This window comes from Manis javanica, chromosome 15, assembly GCF_040802235.1.
Source record: "Manis javanica isolate MJ-LG chromosome 15, MJ_LKY, whole genome shotgun sequence".
NCBI lineage: Eukaryota > Metazoa > Chordata > Mammalia > Pholidota > Manidae > Manis > Manis javanica.
The window spans coordinates 54,581,101-54,604,880 of NC_133170.1; the positions used below are offsets into that span (position 1 = coordinate 54,581,101).

General features: G+C 42.0%; 1 protein-coding gene across 5 annotated transcripts in view; it reads right to left on the minus strand.

The window, feature by feature from the left end:
* Positions 1–23,780, minus strand: part of OSBPL10 (oxysterol binding protein like 10) — a 297,293-nt gene that overhangs the window by 220,094 nt on the left and 53,419 nt on the right. Inside the window, exon 1 of one of the 5 annotated variants that reach the window (XM_073222471.1) lies at positions 7,420–7,454. The exons of the other annotated variants lie outside the window; for them this stretch is intronic. Within the exon in view, the coding sequence (XP_073078572.1) occupies positions 7,420–7,439 (20 nt within the window). The 5' untranslated portion in view covers positions 7,440–7,454. Of the gene's footprint in view, positions 1–7,419; positions 7,455–23,780 lie in introns of those variants that run through there. 5 annotated transcript variants of the gene reach the window in all.

The window sequence follows — 23,780 nt, forward strand, 5'->3', positions numbered from 1 at the left end:
TCAGCACACCAAAGAAACTTGCTCCTTTTGTGACAAAACCAAAACCAAGATGAAGAGACAAGCAGTGGGGAATCTGGCACTGTGATTCCTGCATGAAAACAGTAGCTGGTGGTTCCTGGACCTGCACCACTACTTCTACCATCACGGTGAGTCAGCCATCAAAAGACTGCAGGAACTGAAAGACCAGGAGAAGCACCACCATGTGAAGCACTGCTGGGCAACAATAAATGGGTTAATTTATGCAATAAAAAAATAAAGGCTACAAATTAGAATCACCTGGTGTTGTAGACGACACTGTCTCCCCAAAATTTGTACATTGAAGCCCTAACCCCTAATATAACTATATTTGGAGATGGGTCCTAAAAGGGAAAAAAATTAAAGATTAAATAAGCTCCTAAAGGCAGGGCCCTGATGTGATGGAATTAATGTCCCTATAAGAAGACTGTGAGGAAAATCAGAGTTCCTATGGCCAGGATCCTTACCTGACCCTAAACTATTTGATGATGTAACTGGCCTACTGCTAGGCTACTGCCTCCACACCCATGGGCAATAAGCTATTATTGACAAAGTCACTATACAGAGCTCCAGGGTTCTGAGCAGAAGCAGAAACAGAGGTGGATTACAGACCTGCAGACTGCTGGATGCCAACATGATTATAGAGCTTGACCTACCGCTGTGAGAATAAGCTGGGTATAAACCCTTTTACCCCAAGAACATTCAATTGTCATTTCTCTATCTCAGAATCCATAGTGAACTTGCCCAGGGCTGAAACCCTCAGGCAAGACAAAGACATACTAGAGATCTCACTCTCTCTGCACATAGCAGGGTGGTAGCCATCTACAAGCCAAGAAAAGAGGCCTCAGGATGATACCTGATCATGCACCTTCCCAACTTTGAGAACTGTGAGATATAAAGTTCTGTCACTTAAGCCACCCAGTCTGTAGTATATTGTTACAGCAGCGCTAGCAGACCAAAATACCTGGAGACATTTTATAACTCCCAATTGCCAACCTGCATTCAGACCCATTAAGTCAGAATCTCTGGGAGTGAGATCCACACACTGGTAGTTTTCCAACTCCCCAAATGACCGCAATTGCAGCCAAACTTGAGAACCAATAGTTGACTCCACCCACATGCAGATTAATCACAGTTGAACACAATTCCTAACTGGCCCAACAACCCATCTGACTCAACTTCCCCTGCCAGTGTGAACAACTTTAAAACAGGAGATTATAATGCTTACTACTTTCACAAATATTTAGCAATGACACTACATGCCAAATGCTAAGGACACACTGGTAAACAGGTCACAGTTCTTGTTCTCAAGAAGCTTATAATTATGTTAACTGGAATGAATGTAAATGAATACAAATTCATTCTATAAGCAAAAGCAACTAAGTACGTAACTACTACAATTACTTGGGTAGTTATAACCATAGCACAGAACCCAAAAAAAGTAACCTGGATGAGGAGAAATCAAACCACCATATTAAGAGAAAGTTAACAATCTATTAAAAATCTAAGTAGTGTTTCAGAAAGCACTCAGTAATTAACTGCTGAAAATAACTCAACATTACTGCTACATACCCATTATGCATGCACACGCGCACACACACACACACACACACCGAACATTAGAAATTATGCTTAATATATCTACATTTCTTATTTATGATAATTAGGGACAAAACCACATTAATTTCAAGAAACTTAAACTCTGAGAACTGCATGACAGATACATGAATGAAGTACCTGCCATTGATCAAAAAGCTTTCAAAATGCAAACTCCTTTTAGAACCTCACATGATAGATCACCACCACATTCTGCAGAGGACAGTTACTGCACCATTTCTCAGACTTCACATAAAAACAGTAATTACTCCCCAAAAGACAGTTTAAGATTATCTCTATTTGGGGATCAAATGGTCTAGGTTCTAAGCATTAAGACCCCACATTCCAGAGGATCTAATGAAATGGAATGGCTTGTTCTGCAAAGGATGGTATTACTTCTTTACAAATCTTTTTTTTCCCCTCAGTTCTGGACAAGGGAGAGAATCAGTGTATCTTCTGGCTCCCTCCTCAGAATCTAATCCTGGAGAAGCCACAGAGGAAAATGGGCTGAGAGGTTGGAGTGCAGAGAGGAGGTGATAGGGTTCCCACCTCCAGGGACAGGCTGGGGCCAGAGAGTATTAGAGGCCACAGAGGGGCGGCAGTTTCAAGGCAAGACCCCTAACAGGGCCACCCATGACACCATTACTGCCAAAGAAGCAGAAGCACCAACATGAAGCAGAAGCAAAAGCTAAAAAAAACACTGCCACGCTATCAAGGCAGTGCCTGGCTTGGGTGGGTCACCAACGGCCACAGTTGTGATGGGCAGGCCAGCGTCTGGCCGCTCCTTCCCACCCCAACACCTCTCCACAGGCCACAGCCAGGCAGAGTTCACACAGACTCCGGTCAAGTCCCTGGTAGGAGGAGGAGGAAAGCCAGGTTGAAGGGACCCAGGTGGCACATCAGTCCTGAGGGCACCTTCCCCTCCTAGGCAGGGTTGGCAATGCCCGAGCTTCCATTATTCCTCTCAAGGGAGAAAAGACATGAGCCAGCTAAGCATCACCAAGTGATAGAATGTATCTGATAACAACAAAAGGGACCAGGTATCAGAGAAGCGTGTATGGGTGAAGAATGAGTGGAACCACTTACACTGGAAGGAGTGGACCTAATGGGGAAAAAAAAAGAAGAAAACTTATGACAAATATTTTAAACAGCTTCAGTGAACTACCATGGGAGAGAGGCTACTGGGAGAGTCAAGTAGAAAGAAGCAGTTAGAATCACCAGTCAAAAATACTGGGTTGGACAAGTAAGCTTTGTGAAAGGGCATATAAGGGATCGGCAGCTGAGTAGAACAAGGTGGAAGAACAAACTGGTGAGCCGCACGGTTAATCAAGGTACTCTTGCTGAAGGCACACAGGACCAGATTTTTTAAATGGAAAAAAATGTGTTAAAACACAAGTGTCAACATCCATCTCACAGCAGTTTCAGAGAGCAAAAAGAAAAGGGAGAGAAAGAAGAGAAACATTTTAAAAAATAAGAAGCAGGAATTTGCCATGATTAAAGAAAGAGCTCATACTTCAGATTGAAAAAACTCACGGAATGCCAAGAAGATTGAGTAAGAAAAAAGTCACACCTAGACCTTTTACAGTAAAACTTCAAATCAAAGAAAAAAAGCAAATCTAAAAGCTTCCAGAGAGAAAAATCAGAAAACCTACAAAGGAAAAATACCTGACTGACATCAGAGTTTTCAATAGCAACCCTAGATGTAAGAAGACAAAGGAATAATTGCAAAATGTAAAGGAAAAGATCTTGGAATCCAGAGTTGGAATTTCATTAGCTGTGAAGATGAAAAAATATATTCTTTAGTGTCTTCATTTCTGGTAGTATGAACAATGGGGGGTTTGGAGGAATCATCCAGCTGCAGCAACTGAACTCTAGCTACTACACAAGAAATTTCACAAGTAATCATAGAGGTTTCCAAGGAATACCCCACACATGTGTCCATGTGGTGCCAGTGCAGTGCGCAACGGGCAGTAAGAAGAGTAGTTGTCTCAAGGGTAAATGTTGACAGCAGCATGCTATGAGGATACAGAGTCTTGGACCAGACTTCTCCCAGTTTGGGAAAACCCAGACCTGGGATTCCCCCCTCTACCCTTAAGGGGATCTTAAATAGCTTCACATCAGACTCCCTGGCAACTGTTAAGAAGAAAAAGTAAACCCTCCCTGGAGGAAGCATCCCACATGTACATACTTGGGCCTCCCATAGAATAAATTCAGGAAAGAAGCTCATAATCAAAGATCACCAAGCATTCAGATATCTAAGAATAGAAGATACTGAAAATGTCAGACATTAAATAAAGAACAGCTGGGTATGAAATATTTAATGAAATAAATTATGCAAACACAAGGATGTGCACATAACAAGAGATTATCAGGAAGGAAGTGGCAGATTTGAAAACAAAATGCAATCTCTAGAAATTAAAACCTTAATTTTTTAATTATTAGACTATGGATGGGTAAGAAGCAAATTAGAAACCACTAAAAAGAGAGTAAGTAATTTGAAAACTGTATTAAAAGAAATTACCTGAAGCTCAGCAATGACAGAAAAGATAAAAACTGTAGGAGAGACATTAGGAGATCAGGAGGCCAAACACTGATAAATTAAGAGTACTAGACAACAGAACAGAGAGAATAAAGGAAAGATAATACTTAAGGAAATAATGGCTATGAATTTCCAAAATGGATGCCAGTGTATCCCAAGCACAATAAGTAAAAACAAATTCACAGCTAATCATATTATAGTGAAACTGCAAACACCAAAGGGGAAGTCTTTAAAGCAATCAAAGAGAAAGTTCATCTCCTCCTCAAAAGAATGACAATCAGAATGACAGCCTATTTCTCCACAAAAACAAAGGTGGCAAGAAGACACCAGAGTATCTTTAAAACAGATAGAAAATTGCCATCAATTTAAATTTGTGTGCCCATGAAAGTTCCTTAACAATGAGAATGAAATACCTCTACCTCTATAGGTATACAAAAACAGAGTTCACCACCGAGACCTATATTTAAGGAGCTTTTAAAGTTCTTTAGGAAAAGAAAAGCAATCCCAGGAAGATACCTGTACGCAAAAAGAAATGATGAGTAAATAAAATGGTAAGTACAGAGGTAAACCAAAATAATAATGTCTGCATAAAAATAATAAAGATGTCTAACTTGTGGCATTTTTTAAAAAGCACAGAACTAAACTAATGAACAGGGAGGAAATTATTGAAATTATTCAACTGGGTTTGGGAAGGGGATTAAAATAGTGAATTTCAAACATTTTAAAGCTCACTACACATGGTAAGATTTCAAGGAAAACCACTAAAATAACACTGTATTAACAGTGCAAATTCAAAACAGTAGAAAGGAAAAATGGTATGTAAACAAAGGGATAAAAAATTCAACCTATCTCAAAAAGGTGCAAGGGGAAAATAAAAAGTGGAACAAATAGAAATCAGTGATTGTAAGGGTACAAACACGTATCAATAATCACAAAAAATATAAATGAACTAAACTTGGCAGTTAAACAGATATTACAAATAGCTTTTTTTAAAAAAAATCCAAATACATCCCAAAGGCATAAGGGCATGAAAGTAAGAGAACAGATAAGATTGTAAAACAAAAGCCAAAAAATTTTTTTGACCTTAAAAAAAATTAATTTTAAGAAATCGAGGAAGAAAAAACATATGATAATCTCAATGCAGAAAAATGGTATGTGAAAGTTCAATACCCAGTTAATGGAGAAGAAAAAAAAAGCAAATAAGCAATAACAGAAAACTGTCTGAACTGATGAACGGTATTTAAGCACTCATGCGCACATACACACACAGAACAACTCTAATAGTGAAAACAGAAAAAGTTAAGAAGCTTTGATATTAAAATCATCTACAAGACAAGAAGGCTCACAATCATCAAAAGTAACTGTACTGAAGTCATATGTAGTACAGGATTAGTCTACTAATAAAAGAAAAATAAAAAGTATAAAAATTGGGAGGAATATGAACTGTTCATATATAAAGCACAGAAACAAATTTAACAGCTACAGTTAAAAAGACTTCAGCAATGTACTAGCTAACACTATTTTTAAAATGGTGTTTCTATATACCAACAAAGTTAAAAAACAAAACTTACAAAAACAAACCATTTACTAGAGCACTGTCCCTTCTGGTTCTGCAGCTGCCCCTGCTGAAATCTCCACCTCCCGGTCTCTTGACTATGCCAAGCACGAGTATTTCTCACTAGCCAGTTTTTCTATTCAACCCTGACTTCCCCTTATACCAAACCCATTCTTCCCCAAGATCTCATCTCACACCTCCCCATTTCTCAGGTTGGCTCTCTGAAGAGAAATTATACAATGTAGGGGTCAAAAGCTACAGGAGGCAGTTGCTTTAAATACAATTATCTGATCTCTATTATATGAGATTTTTAGATATTTATATATGGCACAGATTTTGGGATATTTATTTTATAATCTAACCATCTCACTGATTGCATTAATTTTAGGAGTCTTCCAACTAACTCATCTATCCTCTAATTGCTTCTCATTTCCTGTTCTTGCCTTGTTGCATGGCACAGGATGTTCTCATGTATGTGCAAGTGCACAGGCAACTTTGCAGCATTCTTGTCTTAAATGGAAACACTTTCAAATATTTACCATTCAGTATGATGTTGGCTGTTTGTTCCAGAGAGATATTATTTTTATTTCATTATAATACGAAGTACTGATTCCTAATTTATGAGGGGTATTAATTAAAAATAGATGTTTAGACTAAAGAGAGCTGGGGAAAGAGTATATGAGAAAGTTCTTGCTATCTTTTTTTTTTTTGGTATCATTAATCTATGATTACATGAGGAACATTATGTTTACTAGACTCCCCCCATCAACAAGCTCCCCCCACATACCCCATTTGTTCTTACTATCTTTACAACACTTTTATATATCTGAAAGTATTTCAAAATCAAAAGCTTAATAAAAATAGATATTAATTTATATGAAATGCCTTTCAGCATCTGTTGAAGTGATCATATTGATTTTGGATACATTTTTAAACCCTGTCATCAAAGCATAAATTTTTCCTACTCATCTCCCCCACATCCACTCTTACTTCTAATCCATTCTCCCTCCACTCAACATAAAAAAATTTAACTGTAAATGAGGTCACCATTCACTCCTGATTAAAATCCTTACATGGCTTCCCACTACATTCAATACAAAATACAAAATCCTAATAGGCCTAGCACTCTTGCATGATGCAGCTCAACTATCCTCTTCAGTCTCCTCCACCAAGCTCCTCCTCATTCTCTCACCTCCTGCCACACTGGCCATCTTCCTGTTTCCATGTCTTTCTTGCCTCAGAGCTCTCACTCATTCTGTTCCCACCGCCTGGAAACCTGTTCCCTACTCTTGGTCTGGTTAGTTCTTGCTGCCCTTTCAGATCTCAGCTTAAAAGTGCCTGCCGTTCAGCCTTCCCTTCCTCACCAATCCACAAGAGACCCCATCATTCTGCCCTACAGCGGACCGTCTCCCAGTATTTATCACAGTCGTGGATCTTTGTAACTATTTGTGGATCACTTGTTAAACCACACACTCACTAGACTGTACACCCCTTGAGGGCAGGACCACAGCAGGCTTCCTCACGGCCAGCTCCTCAGTACCTAGCACAAATGCCTGGTATAAGAAAGGTATTTAGTAAGTATTTGTAATACTACATCCCTCTGGGCAAGTCACTTGATCTCAGTGCTTGCATGTCCTATCCACAGAAGGGGGCTAAGAAGACCCCACCTCAAAGTTAAATGAGCTGATACACAAAAAGTGCTTTAAGGACACACCTGGACACAGAAAGTGCCATCTAAGAGGCTGCTCCTTTCCCATCCTAATGCAGCACCCAAGTCAATCACCAGTGCCCTGGGCACCCTTTTGTTCAGTCCCAGATTCCACAGGGGCAACAAGGGAGAATGGCCAGCTCAACAAGGCAGGAAGCTGAGGGAATGGAGAAAGAGAATTTATTAGTTCTTGCTCTTTTCAGACATTTCCAGTTCTGTACCCTTCCTCCCTGACCCTCTCTCTATTCCAGAGACACATGGAACACAAGGGGCCATAGCAAAGAACATTCAGTCTTTTACATTTATTCATTCAACAGGTATGCTGAACACCTACTATGTACCAGGCTTGGTGCCAGGAACAGAGCAGTTGGGGGAAAAAAGACAGAAATCCCTGCCTTCTTCTCATGGTCCCTCTCTGCAGGAGAGCAGGGAAGGTAGAGAGGATAATAATTGCTATGATTTCCCTAACCCTCTGATGTAGATATTATTATTACCCCTTGCTAAAGATGAGGAAGCTGAAGCACAGAGAGGGTCTCTCACTTACCTGAGTCACACAGCCATTCAGCAGCAGAGATGATATGAGCCTAGGTAAGCTGGCCCCTAACCACTACACAACCCTGCATCTCTCAGAAACACAGGAGCACGCTCAATCTTCCACCTCAGAATAAGGGGCCATGACTTTCAAGAATCTTCTAAAAAGCAGGGGGTAGAGTAGGAGGGAACAATCAGAAAATGTCACGTATTCAGACAGAAGTCAAAGATGAGACGTCTGAGAAAGCCAGTGAGCCCTGCCTGCTGCCCAGGAGTGATTTCTCCTCAAAGGACTCTGCAGGCAGCTGACACCTAGGAGGAGGGAAGGAGGAATGAGAGGGAAAGTCCGAACCCCACGTCTGGGGACCGAGGGGTTTCACCCAGCAGAGATCACATGTCCTGCCTCTTCCTGGCCGCCGGCTCCCTTACTCTCCCCCGGTTACCCCCACACACGCTTTACTCCAGCTCCTCACAACCAGCTTTGGCTTTATCGCTTAATCACCTTCCCCCATGGGATCCCCAGCCTCCCGGACCTGCAGGAAACCACACGTCAGCAGGAGGTGACACCCACCCCGTCTGGGAGTCTCAGGCCTGGGGAGCAAAGACAGAGCAGGCCCAGCAACGAGGCTCCTGCTCTAATGCAAGAGTGAGCCAAACGATATGTGGGCAGGCAGACCAGGCTGCCACAAGGGGCCTGGAAAAATACACTGTGCGCATTGCCAAAACGAAATCCACTTGCCCGCTAACTCTACCTGGTGTTTAATTAAACTAATCTGAAAGGGTCAGACCTACCAAACACGCTACCCAAACGCTCAACTGTTCGTCCAACACATGCTACAAAGCCTCCATGCAATAGGATGCACCGTGTAACGAAACCACCTGGACGCTGTCCACGTCCTCCTGCGGAACTGCAGGCACATGTCTGCTCTCATTATGTCTCATTATGACACATAATCCCAAAAGGAACAAAGTAGGCCCAAACTTCCACACACTCTCACTCTCCACAGACTCACGGAATCTGAACCAAAACCATTTCCAACCTGGTCTGACCCTGCCCCGGTCTGCGCCTACAGACACAGCTGGTGTTTTGCTACTGAGTTAAATAAACGTAGAAAGTCCCCAGTTGTTGAGGTTATGAGGTGTTAGTTAATGGACAGAATTCTCAGTTTTGAGATCTCCTCCAGAGAATTTTTCTTAAACTAGAGGCAGCTACAGACATGTGTCTCTGCCACCTGAATACCACACAAACATACAGGCATCAGAGGTGTCAGGTAATAAAAGTATCTATCTTGATGGACTTTTGTGAGCTTAAATACATTATTATTTCTAAAATGCTTAGAATGGTGTCCAGCCCATGGTAAGTGCAAAACAGATGTATAACTACTTGTCAAATGACATAAATTAAGTACATACTTACAAATCACCCTTTAAGACAAACCCTGGCCTTGCCTACAAAGCTTATATCTTCAGGGTGTTGATGATTACACTGGATTCACCCAAGCTGTGAACTCCTATCCCTGAAGTCACAAGACAACAGCAAACTTATCAATGTGTCAAAAGCATGTGACATTCCACAAAGTGCAACATGTCAAAGGACCTGATTGCAATAAAGTAAGACCTAATGAGGGAGGAAAACAGAAATTAATAAAATACCCACTGAATTCCCAACATCAACCATATTTTCCAGATCTGATTTGAAATCTCCATGATGCCAGGTCTGGAGAAAGTATCTAAGGCTTCTTAACAAAACAGTCAAACATTTCCTGCCAAGAACCTATCATACAATTGACTGTTCTGGTTCATCCCACCACCTCAAAGAAGGAAAAAAACAGGAGAACAGAAAAATGAGGAGACAGATGTGTGCTCTGAACCTGAATCTGAATGTCAGCTGCCACTGTTTGGCCTATGAATCTCCTCGCCTATGGAAGCAACATGAGTTTGGGGCATCCCCCTAAGCTTTAAGATTTTCACAAATGACACTGAAGACAGCATAAATACCTACATGAGAACTCCATCCCTTTAGCTGCCTCTGTAGAATTTGCCACTTCAATTTCGCCAAACAAGAACAAACAAATCCAATTCACAATAAGGGAACCAAAAAGGTAATCTCTTTTCACTTGGTTCTTCACATTTCTCATACCTTCCCCACAACCAACTCTTAAATTTCAAGAAATATCCATGACCCACCCACTCCTACCCAACCCATCCAGAATTCACCCCTCTTTTATCAACTTGGCCACCAGCAGACTGATAGAGCTGAAAAAGTCAGTCACCTGGCTTCCTATTATTACCACTATTATGATTATGATTATTATTATCAGCTTCGTGACCATCTCTGCTGCCTAACCTGAAAATGCCTTTGCGACCATGTCACCTGATTAAGCATCTCTCTGGGCTCAGGGTCGCCTATAGAGAGGAGGCTGATACATGTTCCCTGATGGGCCCAGAATAAAGATCAGTAAACAAAAACATGCCCCTTCATTACCATTGTTATTAATCTATTACTATTGTTATTAATCCCATCACCACCAGAATATAAAGCTCCTTAAAGCCAACACTATTCTCCATATTTAAAGAATATTTATGAGGCTCTGCACCAGGATGAGAAAGTTTAGTCATTGGTTCTGCAGGTTACCTAGTGTACTGATCCCTGATCAAAGAAAGACCAGCCAGTTATCAAAATAATCAATCCCCAATCACTCAGGACCTAACTTATCAATCCGGGTACCACCTTGAGCCTCTGGTCCTCTTTCCCCACCAACCAACCACACCTCCTCTCAGAGCAGGAGGAAGAGGTGAGAACCAAAACTGCCACTCACCACGGACCACCAGCAGATCTGACCCGAGTCTCAGGGGTAAAAGAGGCCACACCTGGTGGTGACGGGGAACTCTCTGAGGTAAAATTTGATTTTGAAAAACCATCACAGAAGTCACTGAAGACAGCTTGCCTGCCAAATCCACTTCTGTAGATTTTATGTCAAGAGGACTTCTTTGGCTGTGGGAAAAGAACACTTCTCTGACCCTCCGGAGGAGTAAAATTGCATAGTCTGTCTCTGGATTACTGACGTCACCATTTATTGAAAGGTCTCCATTAGGTCACAGGTCACAGGTCCCACCCCAGATGCAATTCCATGCACTCACCCAGTGGCCTGGCACCAGGGATGTAGGCAATATTGAGCCAATTACTGGTGGGCATCTGCTGTGTGCCAGGGCCCCACAGCCTTGAGTCTGGCCAGCACTCAGCTTGTAGCACACGCACATGATCGCCTCATTTTATCATCTCATAAACAGAGCGAGTATTTTACTTATATGACACATGAGGCTAGTAACTTGAAATGACAGACCTGTTGTCTCACAGCTAGTTTTAGAGGGACTAGGACAAAGACCAAATACCTGAACATTTTGGCCTATCATTTACTTCATTAAGTGATGAGATTCCCTGTGCTTTATGCTTATATCCACTGCCAGGCATTGCGCTAAATGCTGGGGAGAAAACAGTGAACAAAACAGATAAAAATTCCTGCCCTCATGGACCTTACATTCTAGGAGGGAAAGAGAAACTACAGACAGACACACAAAGAGGTTAAGTGTCAATAGTGCTTTAGAAAAACTAATAAACCAGACTAACTAATAAACCAGACTACAATGTTAGAAGTGGAAAAAAAAAATGCTGCCATTTGGGGCATTCTTACTTCACCTGGTCAGGAAGGTCCTGTCTGTAGGGTGTATCGAAGCACAGAGCACAAGGAAGAGGGTAACTTGTGCAGCTGGAGGAAATACCTGTTACAGGGCATAAAAATAAAAGCGGAGGTGGGAGAGGCTAGTTGTGCTGGAAACAGCAGAAGAATGGCCCATGTGGCACGAGCAGGAGAGAGCAAGGGGGCAAGCGGTCGGAGGTGGCTTCGACAAGCCGGAAGCCAGATCGCTCAGGGCCTTGCAGACCATGGTTGAGGACCACAGACTTTATTACGGATGTGGGGGGAGGCTCTAGAGAATCACTCTAGCACCATGTCCAAGTGGATGGGGTGGAGAGGCAAGAGATTCATTAAGAGCTTACTGCAATAGTCCAGCCAGAGATGTATGTCAACAGATAAAATGTAACATCTACAGAGTGGTCCCACAGAAGGCTTTCCCCTCGTATCTTCCCAGCACAGTTACAATAGCCACTCCTTCTCTTCCACCTTAAGCCTGCTAACTTAGTCTCTATCAGCTGATTTAGAGGCGAGGTGGCCAGCCTGGGACAATGGCTCCAGGGGCTTTACTGGGAGACTATGTAAATGGTCTACCTGTAACTGCCATGGCTCACCAGTGTCCATGAGGTTAAAAAAAGAACTCTGGACAGGAAAACCCAGCACTGACTTGGATTTGCTCTTACTTTAGGATGTCTGCTTGTCTCCAAGCTCTCCATGATTCTCTGGACTGTGGCCATCAATTCCCTGATATAATACTCCACTCCCACACTCCAGGATACTCTTAAGTCCCTGGGGATACTGACCTCCCATAGATGATGGCAGCACTTTGGGGCAAAGAGATGTTGAGAGGGGACTGAGCAGCTGCCCTGGGGTTTCATTAACTGGTGATGAGTAACCAATGAAATCATTTGCAGATCAGCAGCCATCAGAGAGCACAGCCCAGTCAAGGGCCCCCCAAAGATGTTAGGTACCTGGATAGAAGTAACACTTAGCTTTGAAAGAGGTATCTTAAAGGAAAAACCGTTGCAACATAGCCAGCATTCACCAGGATGACTGCGTTCACACCTCCCTTCCATAGGCTGAGCTATGGGAACTCTACCCAGAAGTTGACAGAGAAAGTAACCTGACAGCTTCCATCACCTTTGCAGGCTGCAGGCCTTGGCTGCCAGTGGCTCGCAAAGCTGCATTTCTCTAACCCCTGTCCTTTATGCTGGAACTACTGAAGCAAGAAATCATTGTATCACCAAGACCTGTAGTTTTCAAACAGCTCTGGTGACCAAAAGCATCGTATGGGCATTCAGCCAGAACTCCAGCTTGATTTGGGTTCTGCTCTTCTGCACAGGGTTTTGTGAGGCTGGTTTTGAAGCTACCTGCAGATTAATCCTGGAAAGAGAATGAGCAAAAGGGAAAATAAAAGATTCCATTAACTCTACCCTTGTGAATAATGAAAGCTAGGGTGGATGCAGCTCAAGGTTAAAAGGAAACAGAGAAGTAGAGGGGAGGGGGACTTGGCACAAAACTGACTCTTCTCAGCAAATTATTTCATAAGCAAAAAACCCATGCAAATTAACATTTCTAGAGTGGCTCACTGACACAGCAGAGCCACTCTGGCACCCCAGCCATTTCAAACCAAACGATCAGACCCTCGGCTCCACACTAGCTTGCCGTTCCAGGATGATCCTCCACATCCCACGAGAAATATGCATTACTGTGAGTCTCATACCAATCTACCTGAACTGCTCCACCTAAAACCCTTAAAAAAAATATGGTAAGTGGAAGACACTGAAAGACAAAACCAAGAGCACCATGAAGCTGGATGCAGATGCAGAGGACAGCCACTTGGCATGCTTGCCCCCGGCCCTTACATAGGAACACTGGCTTCAGAATAATGAACAAGATGTGCAGGATCCCAGGGCCAGAAATCCAGAGATGCTCTCTCTCTGCTGTATTTGTTGGTAAACAGAATGTATGACCAATCAGAAGTAGTACTGAAATATTGCTTGGTCTTACACAGCAAAATGTCACCAACAGCCATCACTTCGCTCGACTGAATCCATAAGTCTCCCAAGCCTTACAAATATTTAGAGTGCACTTAAATGACCTTCCTAATAACCACTACTCATGAATTACAGGGCCACTACTTCTTTTATGGAAACCATTATATAAGCCAGCATGCTCTCTTCCCAAGCATGGCCCAGAATGAAAAATATTCTTCTTAATCAGAGAATGCTGTTTCAAGATCGGCCACACCTTGGCTGTTAGTCTGATTCCTTTCGTCACAATGGCACAGCCTCTCAGGACACCAAAGCAGGGTTTGCATTAAATGCACCACCCACAGGGAACTCAGAATGGCCCGCCCTGCTTCAGCCTTCTGTCTGAGACAGAACTGTACGGACACACACAGCTGATGACATTTTGGGTTTTGTCTTTCAGTGTCTTCCACTTACCAGAATTTTTCTTAAGGGTATTATGGTGACAGCCCTATAACAGGAGTTGGCCAACTTTTCTCTGGAAAGAACAACAAAAGTATCAATTTTAGGTTCAGGGGGCCATAGTCTCTGCTGCAACTATTCAACTCTGCTGACACAGCACAAATACATATAAGTTCCTGTGTCCCAATAAAACTTCACAAAAAGGTGATGGGCTGAATTTGGCAGATAAGCTCAAAGCTACCATTGCAGCTGACAGGGGCCATGTTCTGAGCCTTTAACTGCCTTCCCCTGGACAGTGAACATGTAAGTATTAGTCATTCTTGTTTTGTAAATGCAGCTGTATTGCAGAAAGCATTGACTTCTGTAACAGTTGTAAAGGTTGGCAGGCCTTGCTGATGAACAACAGTCTCCACTAGATAATACAGATGGGCTTTTCGGCACTAAAAGGTCAGACGCACATTCCCCACATCCTTCATGCAAACAAGCATTGATTAAAATGGTTACGTTTTCTGGCTGCAAAACAAAGTGAATGTACCTAATGCCACCCAGTTAAAATGTTTAAAAATAGATAAAAGTATAAATTATATGTATATTTTACCAGAATAAAGCTATTCTAAAACTTTTTAAAGGAAAAATATTGATAGTATAGGAGAAAACAAAGGCAACCAGCAAAGAGAATTAGTTATTGAGGAATTCTGAGGGGCAGAAACAAGTCATGTTTTCTAAACTGTTAGGAAGAAATAGAAATTTAAGGAACCCAAAAAAATCTGGGTCTCTTCTGAGACCAAAAATCGAGTTCACCACACACACGGGCCTTATGAAAGCCTTTACGTATTTTGAGCATGTCTCCCCTCTGATGCGAGATGCCCACAATACACTGTTTGACTACAGTGAAGGCTCTCGATACAGCTGTCACAGGATGCCAGAATTTCAGCACTGAAAGGGACCCTGGCACATATAGTACCCAGAAGCTCTCAACCTTTTCCCACCACATCGAGCATGATGGATGGTGCTCACAAACACGATGAACAGCGAGAGCCACTCCCGCGGTTTGCTCACTCCATTTCCTTTTCTGCTGCTCGAGGAAGCATTTCAGAAGCAGGATTGGCATTATTATATGAATAACCTTGAATGCAGTCAAGTTTTCCTTTCAAGTAAGGCAAACTCATCTTACCTATGTACTTACTTACTGATGTGTGTGTCTGTATCTACACACCTCCAACCACCCACATGTATAACAAACAGCATGAGTGGGAACTGCTCACTGGTACAGAATTCAATCTAACTGAATTCTTAAAATACCAGAAGGGGTCGGTGCTTCTGATTTATACCAAGTAGGTGAGGGGACTTACCTGGCATGGAGTCCATGTGGGCCTTTAGAACCCAAGTCGGAAGATGGAAGTGGCCACACAAGCACTAGTTTCATACACCCAAACAAAAAGAAGAGAAAAGCAAAACCAGTTAACCTCTCCGTGCATGCATGTGTTTATTCAGGCTACTTGGACCACAAGCTAGCTAAGAAAAACTTGGAAAAGTGTGACAAACTTAGACAAAGTGAACACAAGACACATGCATAAAGCTCTCTGAAGGTCCTAGCTGTTACTGGCGAGAAGCAATTATTCAGTATCCAAATGCATAATAGGCAGTTCTATGCTCCTGATCCTGTCACATTCCTACCCACCAAAATCTAGGAGAAAGAAGGGAGTCTCATATTCTTAGAAAATCAAAAACTAAGCAAAAGCTTGTCTTAGTCTGATCAGGCTGCTATAACAGAACACCACTGACTGAGTGGCTTGTCATAACCCACAAATTCATTTCCCAGAGTTCTAGAGGGTGGGAAGTCCAAGATCAAGGTGCCAGCAGAATCAGTGTCTGGTGAGAGCCCGTGTCCTGGTTCACAGACTAGGTCTACGGCGTCCTCAACGGGTCACCTGGTGGGAAGGGTGGGAGAGCTCTCTGGGGGCTCTTTTCCAAGAGCACTAATTCCATGCAGGACCTCATCACCTTCCAAAGGCCCTACCTCCTGATACCACCTCCTTGGAGATGAGGTTTCCACATATGAATTTGGAGGGAGAAGGGGAACACAAACATTCAGGCTATGGCAAAACCAGAACCATCCCTTCCTTTCGGTTTGAAGCCAGCCCTAAATCTCCTCAGCTGCCTCCCTGGAGTAGCACTGCCCAAGGTGTTTGTATATAGACAAGGGTCAGTGACTGAGAGGGTGCTATCATCAGCTAAGTTTGAGAGACCCAGTCAAACTGAAATGGAACAAAACATTGGTTTCTTTACTTATCCAAGTCTGTAAATTAGCTTGTGTTCATTGTGTAACTCCACAAGGGTATGGCAGTCAGTGGTGTTTTCCAAACTTACTAACCATAGCAAGTTTTTTAGCAGTGTATCTCCCAGAACTAGTGTTCCATGGAACTCACTTTGGGAAATGACACAGCAAAACTATATCCAACATGGGACTCTCATTTCCCAATATGCGGGATTACATGAGCCTGGGACTTTAGTCTTTAGTATTAAATTTTCCTGGTTTCCTCAAATGAAGCAGTCTAAATAGGAAGATTATTAGGACCCACTTGACCCACCACTACCGTTCTATAAAGACAGTCAAAAGCCACATGTGGTTACTTACACTCAAACTAATTAAAATTAAATTTAAAATTCAGTTCCTCAGTCATGCTGACCACATTTCAAGCGTTCAACAGCCACATGTGTCTACCGGCCGCTGTACTGCACAGCACATGTATGGCTCATTTCCATCACTGCAAACCAGTCTATAAGACAGCACTGCCCTGGGATGGAAGCTCCCGTGTTCAGATATGTGTCTTATGCTTTCTGCTGTGTCCGCAACTGCATCCAGCACAATGTTCTAACCACAGCATTTTTTTTTAATAAACACTTGTTGAACGGTAATGGGAAAAACATTACCATGAATAAGGCTTACCCTGTTTTGCAGTTAATATAATACTTCCCTTCCCCACTCCCAATGCCTATCCCAAAATTCTCTGGTGACTGACCAGGCAACATCCCCTCAGCACAGATGGACCATCAGGGAATTTTGCTAAGTGAAATAAGGCAGAGAAAGACAAATGTTGTATCATCTCACTTACATGTGAAATCTAAAAAAGCCAAATACACAGAAACAGAGAGTAGACTGGTGATCAGCAAGGGTTAGGGGATGTTGTTCAAAGGGTACAAATTTCAAATTGCAAGATGAGTAAGTTCTGGGGATCTAACATACAGCACGGCAACTACAGTAACAATGCACAATTACACACTTGAAAGTTGCTAAGAGTAGATCTTAACTGTTCTTACCACAAGAAAAAAAGTACAGTCATTATATGAAGTCATTGGTGTGTTAGCTAACCTTACTGTAGTAATAACCATTTCGTTATATATATGTGCATCAAATCATCAAGCTGAAATTACACCTTAAACTTACACAATGTTATATGTTAATTATACCTCAGTAAAGCTGGAAAAATATCTTAGCCTGGATCCAGCACTGCCTCCAGTAAAATCAATAATTAATGCACAGTATGTATTTATTTATTCACATTAACATTGTTCAAATTCTACTAGAAAGGACACAACCATGTGTCCACTGATACTGGATTTAATAACTCAGAGGTCCTACATTCTAGAACATTTCAAAATCAATCAACATGCAAAAACCAATGTGCATATTTTATAGAACTTCCTGCCCATGTTCTTTCCTCAATTCTAAAGTGACAATAACACGTGCCTCACTTTGCCTTCCTGATTGGGTGGATTTGGCAAGTGTAGAGGGAGGGCCAGTGTCCTGTCTCCAAAAACAGGGGTTAGGTGTAACAAGATGTCTGTTAGGAGCATTATGATGCCTTTGTTCTCATAGGCAGAGCACAGTGAGACTTTGTGCTCCAAACCACACCCTAAATTGACTCCATTTTTTACCACAACCTCCAAAAATGATCATTTCCCATAGTCAGCTGTTTGTCACGGAGTAGTGTTTGTTCCACTCAATACTCTGAAGATTGAAGTGGACACTTTCACAATCACCTTTTCCCCCTAAATAAAAGCTCTATAAATTCATGATTAATTACTTATCAGGCATCTGTTAATCTCCCTTGTTCTTTCCATTTAACAAAACCAAAACCAGTTGCTTTGCGTGTTCTTGCCAAATAACCCAATTGTGTTGATTCATCCACCTGGTCCTTTCCTGAAAATGAATCCTTATCTCTCCTTTTGTATTTTATTTTAACTCTCCTATTTAACAACTGTTTTTACTGTAAGCTTCAGCTCCTAGGAAGACATACACAGACTACATATATGTTGTTGAATATATCTCTTTTGCTCTAATATTTAGATCTTTTTTTTGAAGTATCATTGATATACAATCTTATATTGGTTCAACAGTTACCCACACTATCAAATAAATCTTCACCCTCTCTAGTTCAGCTATTATCTAAGAGAAGGATGATACAGAATCATTGACTATATTCTCCATACTGTACTACCATCCCCCTGACCAACTTACACTGTGATTGTGAATTACTGTGCCTTTATCCCCCTCACCCTTCCCCCCACCTGCCAAACTACCCCCCTTGTTAACCACTAGTCACTTCTCAGTATCTATGAGTCTACTGCTGTTTTGTTCGTTCTCTTTTGTTTTGTCTTTATATTCCACAAATAAGTGAAATCATATGGTGTTTGTCTTTCTCCAACTGGCTTATTTCACTGAGCATAACACCCTCTAGAATCATTCATGTTATTGCAAATGGCAGGATTTATTTTCTTTCTATGGCTGAATAATATTCCATTGTGTATATAAATACCACATGTTCTTTATCCATTCATCAATTTTTAGATTTTGAGAAAGCTATTTTAAGCTACTCCAAAAGCATTATTTCTAAATAATGTACGCATCTCCTTGCATCATTTGTCTTCACTTGGGCACAAATAACGTGACCCCAGGAAGGAGGTCTTTAGGACAATGGAGAGTAAGAGAAGACAAAATCAGTGTATGGGGCTCAGCATCCCACTGGCACACAACATCTCACGACAGGGCAGCAGCAGCCAGGTGAGGCTGGAGGTAGCTAGGGCCTCAGAAGAGGAATTCAAATCCAGAGTCCACCTCCCACCAGAATCCTCACCAGATGAGGAAGTAAATCTGTCTCACAGAGAAAAACGAAAAGAATAAACCCTTACTTCCTGACTGTAGAGGAGATAAAACCGAGAGCCGCCATTAATTTCTGTGGTGGTGGTTTAGGAAACGTGGCAGACAACAGCAACACAGGTAACTGGGAGGCTCCTGGCTGAAGGATGGAAACCCACCCTCCTGCCCACCAGTGGGCTTTGTTCGTTACCAGACAACCAGCTGTGCAGATCTGAAGCCCCTTGGAAGAGACATAGAGGGCCAGCGTGCTGGTAAGAATCAAACAATTTACGTCAGAACATGTAGCCTGGATGCGACAAAGGCAAGCTCTTTTCCTCCTAGTCCCCAGTAAGATCACTGCACTCTCCAGGAGATAAACGTAAGTCTACGGGTAAGATTCCTCAAGGGAGGAACAACCTAAGACAGGCACAGTCGCAGGGGGGCCATCAGGAGAGAAATTGGGGACCAACAGAGGGGAGGCTTAGAACCTCACCCCCCCCTGTTTTGAGAGAAATCTTCTGCATCCGTGGATGTTTTGTTGCCCTTGTCTAGCTCGGATTAATACTTAGTCTACAGGCACACACCTGATCATCTACATTTGCCCTCTTACAGCACTAAACTATGTTTTCTACCTTTATCTTGCATCTACCTACCACTTCAGCATTTTATTAAAAAAAAAAAAATAATAATAATAATAAGGGAGAAATGTGGGATTCACATATAAATCATGTATGAAAATCAAACGAATAATCATATCTGACTTGATTGTTTATAGTTCATGATGCGTCATCAAAACTGAAAGTTTCTGTGATATGACTGCCCTTGCACTGTGCACCATGTAAGAACTTATTCACTATGTAAGACCTTGTTCACCATGTAAGAACTTGTTCGTTATGCTTCAGAAGATTTGAGACTGTTGAGATATAGGCTTGGGGTTGATTAATGACTGTGCATTGATTCCCCTATAAAGAATTTTATTGTTGTTAACAACCATTTGATCAATAAATATGAGAGATGCCCTCTCAAAAAAAAAAAAAAAGTCTAGAAAAGTTTTTTTAAGTACATGGAAGACCCATATCCTAAATGTGCTAGCTTTAAAAAGGAAGTTGCAAGTTGTTTCACGAATGCTTGAAGATATTTGAAACATTTGAGAAAATCTGTTCTGCTAAACGGATTGTGTCTGATTTATTAGTTCTCAAGTGATAGTGAAACATGGAAAATGACTCTGCTCCCTGGTTTTCTCATCAGCCTTAGTTAAGATGCTTGAGAGAAAACACATTCTTTAAATTTGTGCTTATAGTTTAAAACATTAAAGGATTCTGATTAAATTTGTAAGGGGCTAAAAGCGTAGGAACTTTAATGTGTTAAATTTAGAAGTTGAGTAAATGTTAATCAATAAGCGAAACCATTTTCACATAAAAATTACAAGTTTATAAATAAAATAGAAGTTTAGTCTAAAGTTTAAGAAAAACTAGGTTTTGAAAATTTACATTTTAATAAATGCAACAATTAAAGAAAGGAACACCTGTAAATGTTCCTTTCCAAGCATAAAAGCTATCACCAGTTATTAAAAACACACTGACAATTCACTTAGTTGTTATTATCTTAAACCTTCTTTTTGGGTTTTTAAAAAATAGTAATAACGACAAAGTTGAGAGACAGCTAGACCAGTCCCCTGGAATATTAAATAAGTCCTCTCAGAAGAATTTTGCTGGAGCTGTTTTTCATTTAAAGCATTTGGAATAGAAAATAATCTCAGAAAAGAAAAAGGTTAATGAGATGGTAAAGTGGTCACTGTTAACACCACTGCTAGCTAAATAGGAACAGGCTGGAAGTAGGTAAGTCACCGGTCCAGCTGGGTGCTCACACCTGTAAGGACAAGGGAGGCAGAGTCAGCAGGTGGAGCAGACCAGGTGAGACCCTGTCAACAGGCAGCAGCACCCCATTTCAGGACACATACGGAAGACAGGCCCTCTGCTGCTAGATCACCTCATTCTTCCAGAAAATGCTGAACAGTGATGTGTATGTAACAGCCAGACTTTTAAATGAAAGCATTTGATTTTTAAGTCATGGCAACCAATGACTGAAAACATTTACACAAAAACAATACCCACAGGTGGACCACAGATGGCCCATCCAAGGCCTGCTTGTGGCTTTCAGTCTACAGGGTAAACTAAGACTCCACAGCATGAGACTCATACCTGGATCCCGCCTCCTACCAACCCCAGCCCCATCACACCCTAGATCAAACATGTCACAGCTCAGCAGAGATTCACTCCCTACTCACGGCCTTGGCTCATACTGCGCCTTCTATGCTCATGCCCTCACCTGCACCCCCACACCCCAGAAGATCGCCTCCTTCATAGACTCTGTCTACTGCCCCCAGGAAGATTCAACCCCTCCTGGCCTCGGACACAGACTTCCATGAGGGCCTTTATAATGCTTTAGTATTGATGTGAATAAGTCTGACACATCAAATACTCCTAGAGCAGCATTTGGCAGAGGAAAAGACCAAACTACATCACAGATTTTCACTGACTCCTTCAGTGAAAGTAACAGAGACCAATGTGAACTTGCTTGAGCAAATACACATAGGGGGACATACTGAAGGAGTTTGAGGCATCTCAGAGAAGCCAGAGGAGGTGGCCAGGCCTTAGGAAGGCCCTGGTGGCAAACACTGGAAATACAGCCAAGAGAGAGGAAGTGCTCCCTCTCTCTCCGATTCCAACCTGTTTCTCCAGAGATGTGCACAGTTGTTCCAGCTCCTGAGGTGACACCTTGAAGATCCAGTAATATGCCCATCTTGATTGTCTGTCTCTCCAATTCAAAATTTCCAAGAGGGGAATAAAGAATCCCTGCCAAGGGTCTGGGGGAGGCAGTTCACAGAGGAGAAGGAACAGATTCCAGAATGTGTGTCCAGAACTGCCTGTGAGGAGATGGAAACCACTCTCCCAGGCTGAGGAGAACAAGGAAGCACAACACAGGCAGGTGCGGTTCCCCCCACCAAGCCAGGCTGTGCAGAGGAGCCGAACAATTGCCCTTTTTTACTGGGGGAGAGTGGCACTTGTGGCACAGACTCCTGGTGCAAAGTATGCAGTTGGCCATGGTAGTTACCCTCGATTCCAAAGAGAAGCCCAATGTCCTGTGCCTCCTCGAGCAGCAGAATGATAAGCTCAGAGAATACTCACTGAAGAGATTCCAATGTAAAGAACTTGAAAAATGGAAGGTGGAAAAGGAAAAACTATAGAGAAATAAACAGATCAGTGGTTGCCAATGGTTTGGGAAGAAAAGGAGAGGGATATACAGGTGGGACACGGGGTGTTTATTCCATATGACACTACAATGGTGGATATATGGCATTTGTCAAAACCTGTAACTGTGCAACACAGTGAACACTGGTGTATGCAAATTAAGAAAAACCTCTTAGGATGTCAGGGGATCCCAAGAATCCAGACCATGACAAGAGAACCTAAATGTATTACATGTATATGAAACAACCTCACTGAAGGGAGTGGGGGAAAGGTGCTGATCTAAGTAACTTTGGAAATGAGTGTAGTTTGTAAGACTAAAGGCAAAAGAAACTACAGCTCAGCATTGGACTCTAGCTGGTAAAGTAGTTGCCTATGCTGTGTAAGTTAGCAATTCTGATACTGCTATACCTGAATAGTGGAATTGAATAATTAAGTAAATGAATGTCCTAGGGTATAAGCCAAGCTTCTCACTGTTGAAGAGGTTTAAAGATAACCAAGATCCGGAGTAGTCTGGAATGATCCACATAATGAACTAGAGTTGGAGCTATCATTAGGTTAAGCATGAGTTGAAATTTATGCAGAGATACAGATGGCTACACACAGAAATTTTTTGTGTGTGTATATACGTTGGCATACACATATGTATTTTTTTCTGTCAGCTGAGAGGACGTAGAAGAAATGACACCCCAACAAAAACTAGCACACCTAGCACTCAGATCTTGGTTTCTAATGCCATTCTCCAACACAAGGAACCAGAGCTCCCAGGAGAAATGGCTGAGTCTAAGACTGGGGCAGAAAATATTCAAGATTAGCCAGGAAGCTCTTCTAGCATCAGAAAGTAAGTGCTCAAAAATAAACAAAAAAGGCCAATGACGGGGCATGTGAAAGTGGCACAGAAGACAACTGAAAGAGCTGCCAATGGCCCAAGCTGGACTACTTTTAGCAACAAAACAGAGCAGTAATGCACTATAACTCAAAGAAAAAGTAAATATCCTTGATTCCATGCTGATATGAGTAAATGATTAAATGGGAGAGAACAGACAAACCTCCCATGCAGAAGAACTCCAAGTAAGTTATGTGAATACTGTTCTGTGAAGGAGGTGGAGCATCATGCCCCACTCCTTCAGTGCAGCCTTCAACGCAACGCTTCCTGGCCAAGAGCACGTGATGAAAAGGGTGGGAAGGGAGCAACCTCACGGCGGAGAATGCTGACTGACACTGCTTCTAGCCAGGTGATTAAAGGTAAGAGCATCATTAAAGTTTCATTTTTGTAATTAATAATTACCTTTACAATTAAATAAATTACAGGTAATTAAAGTTA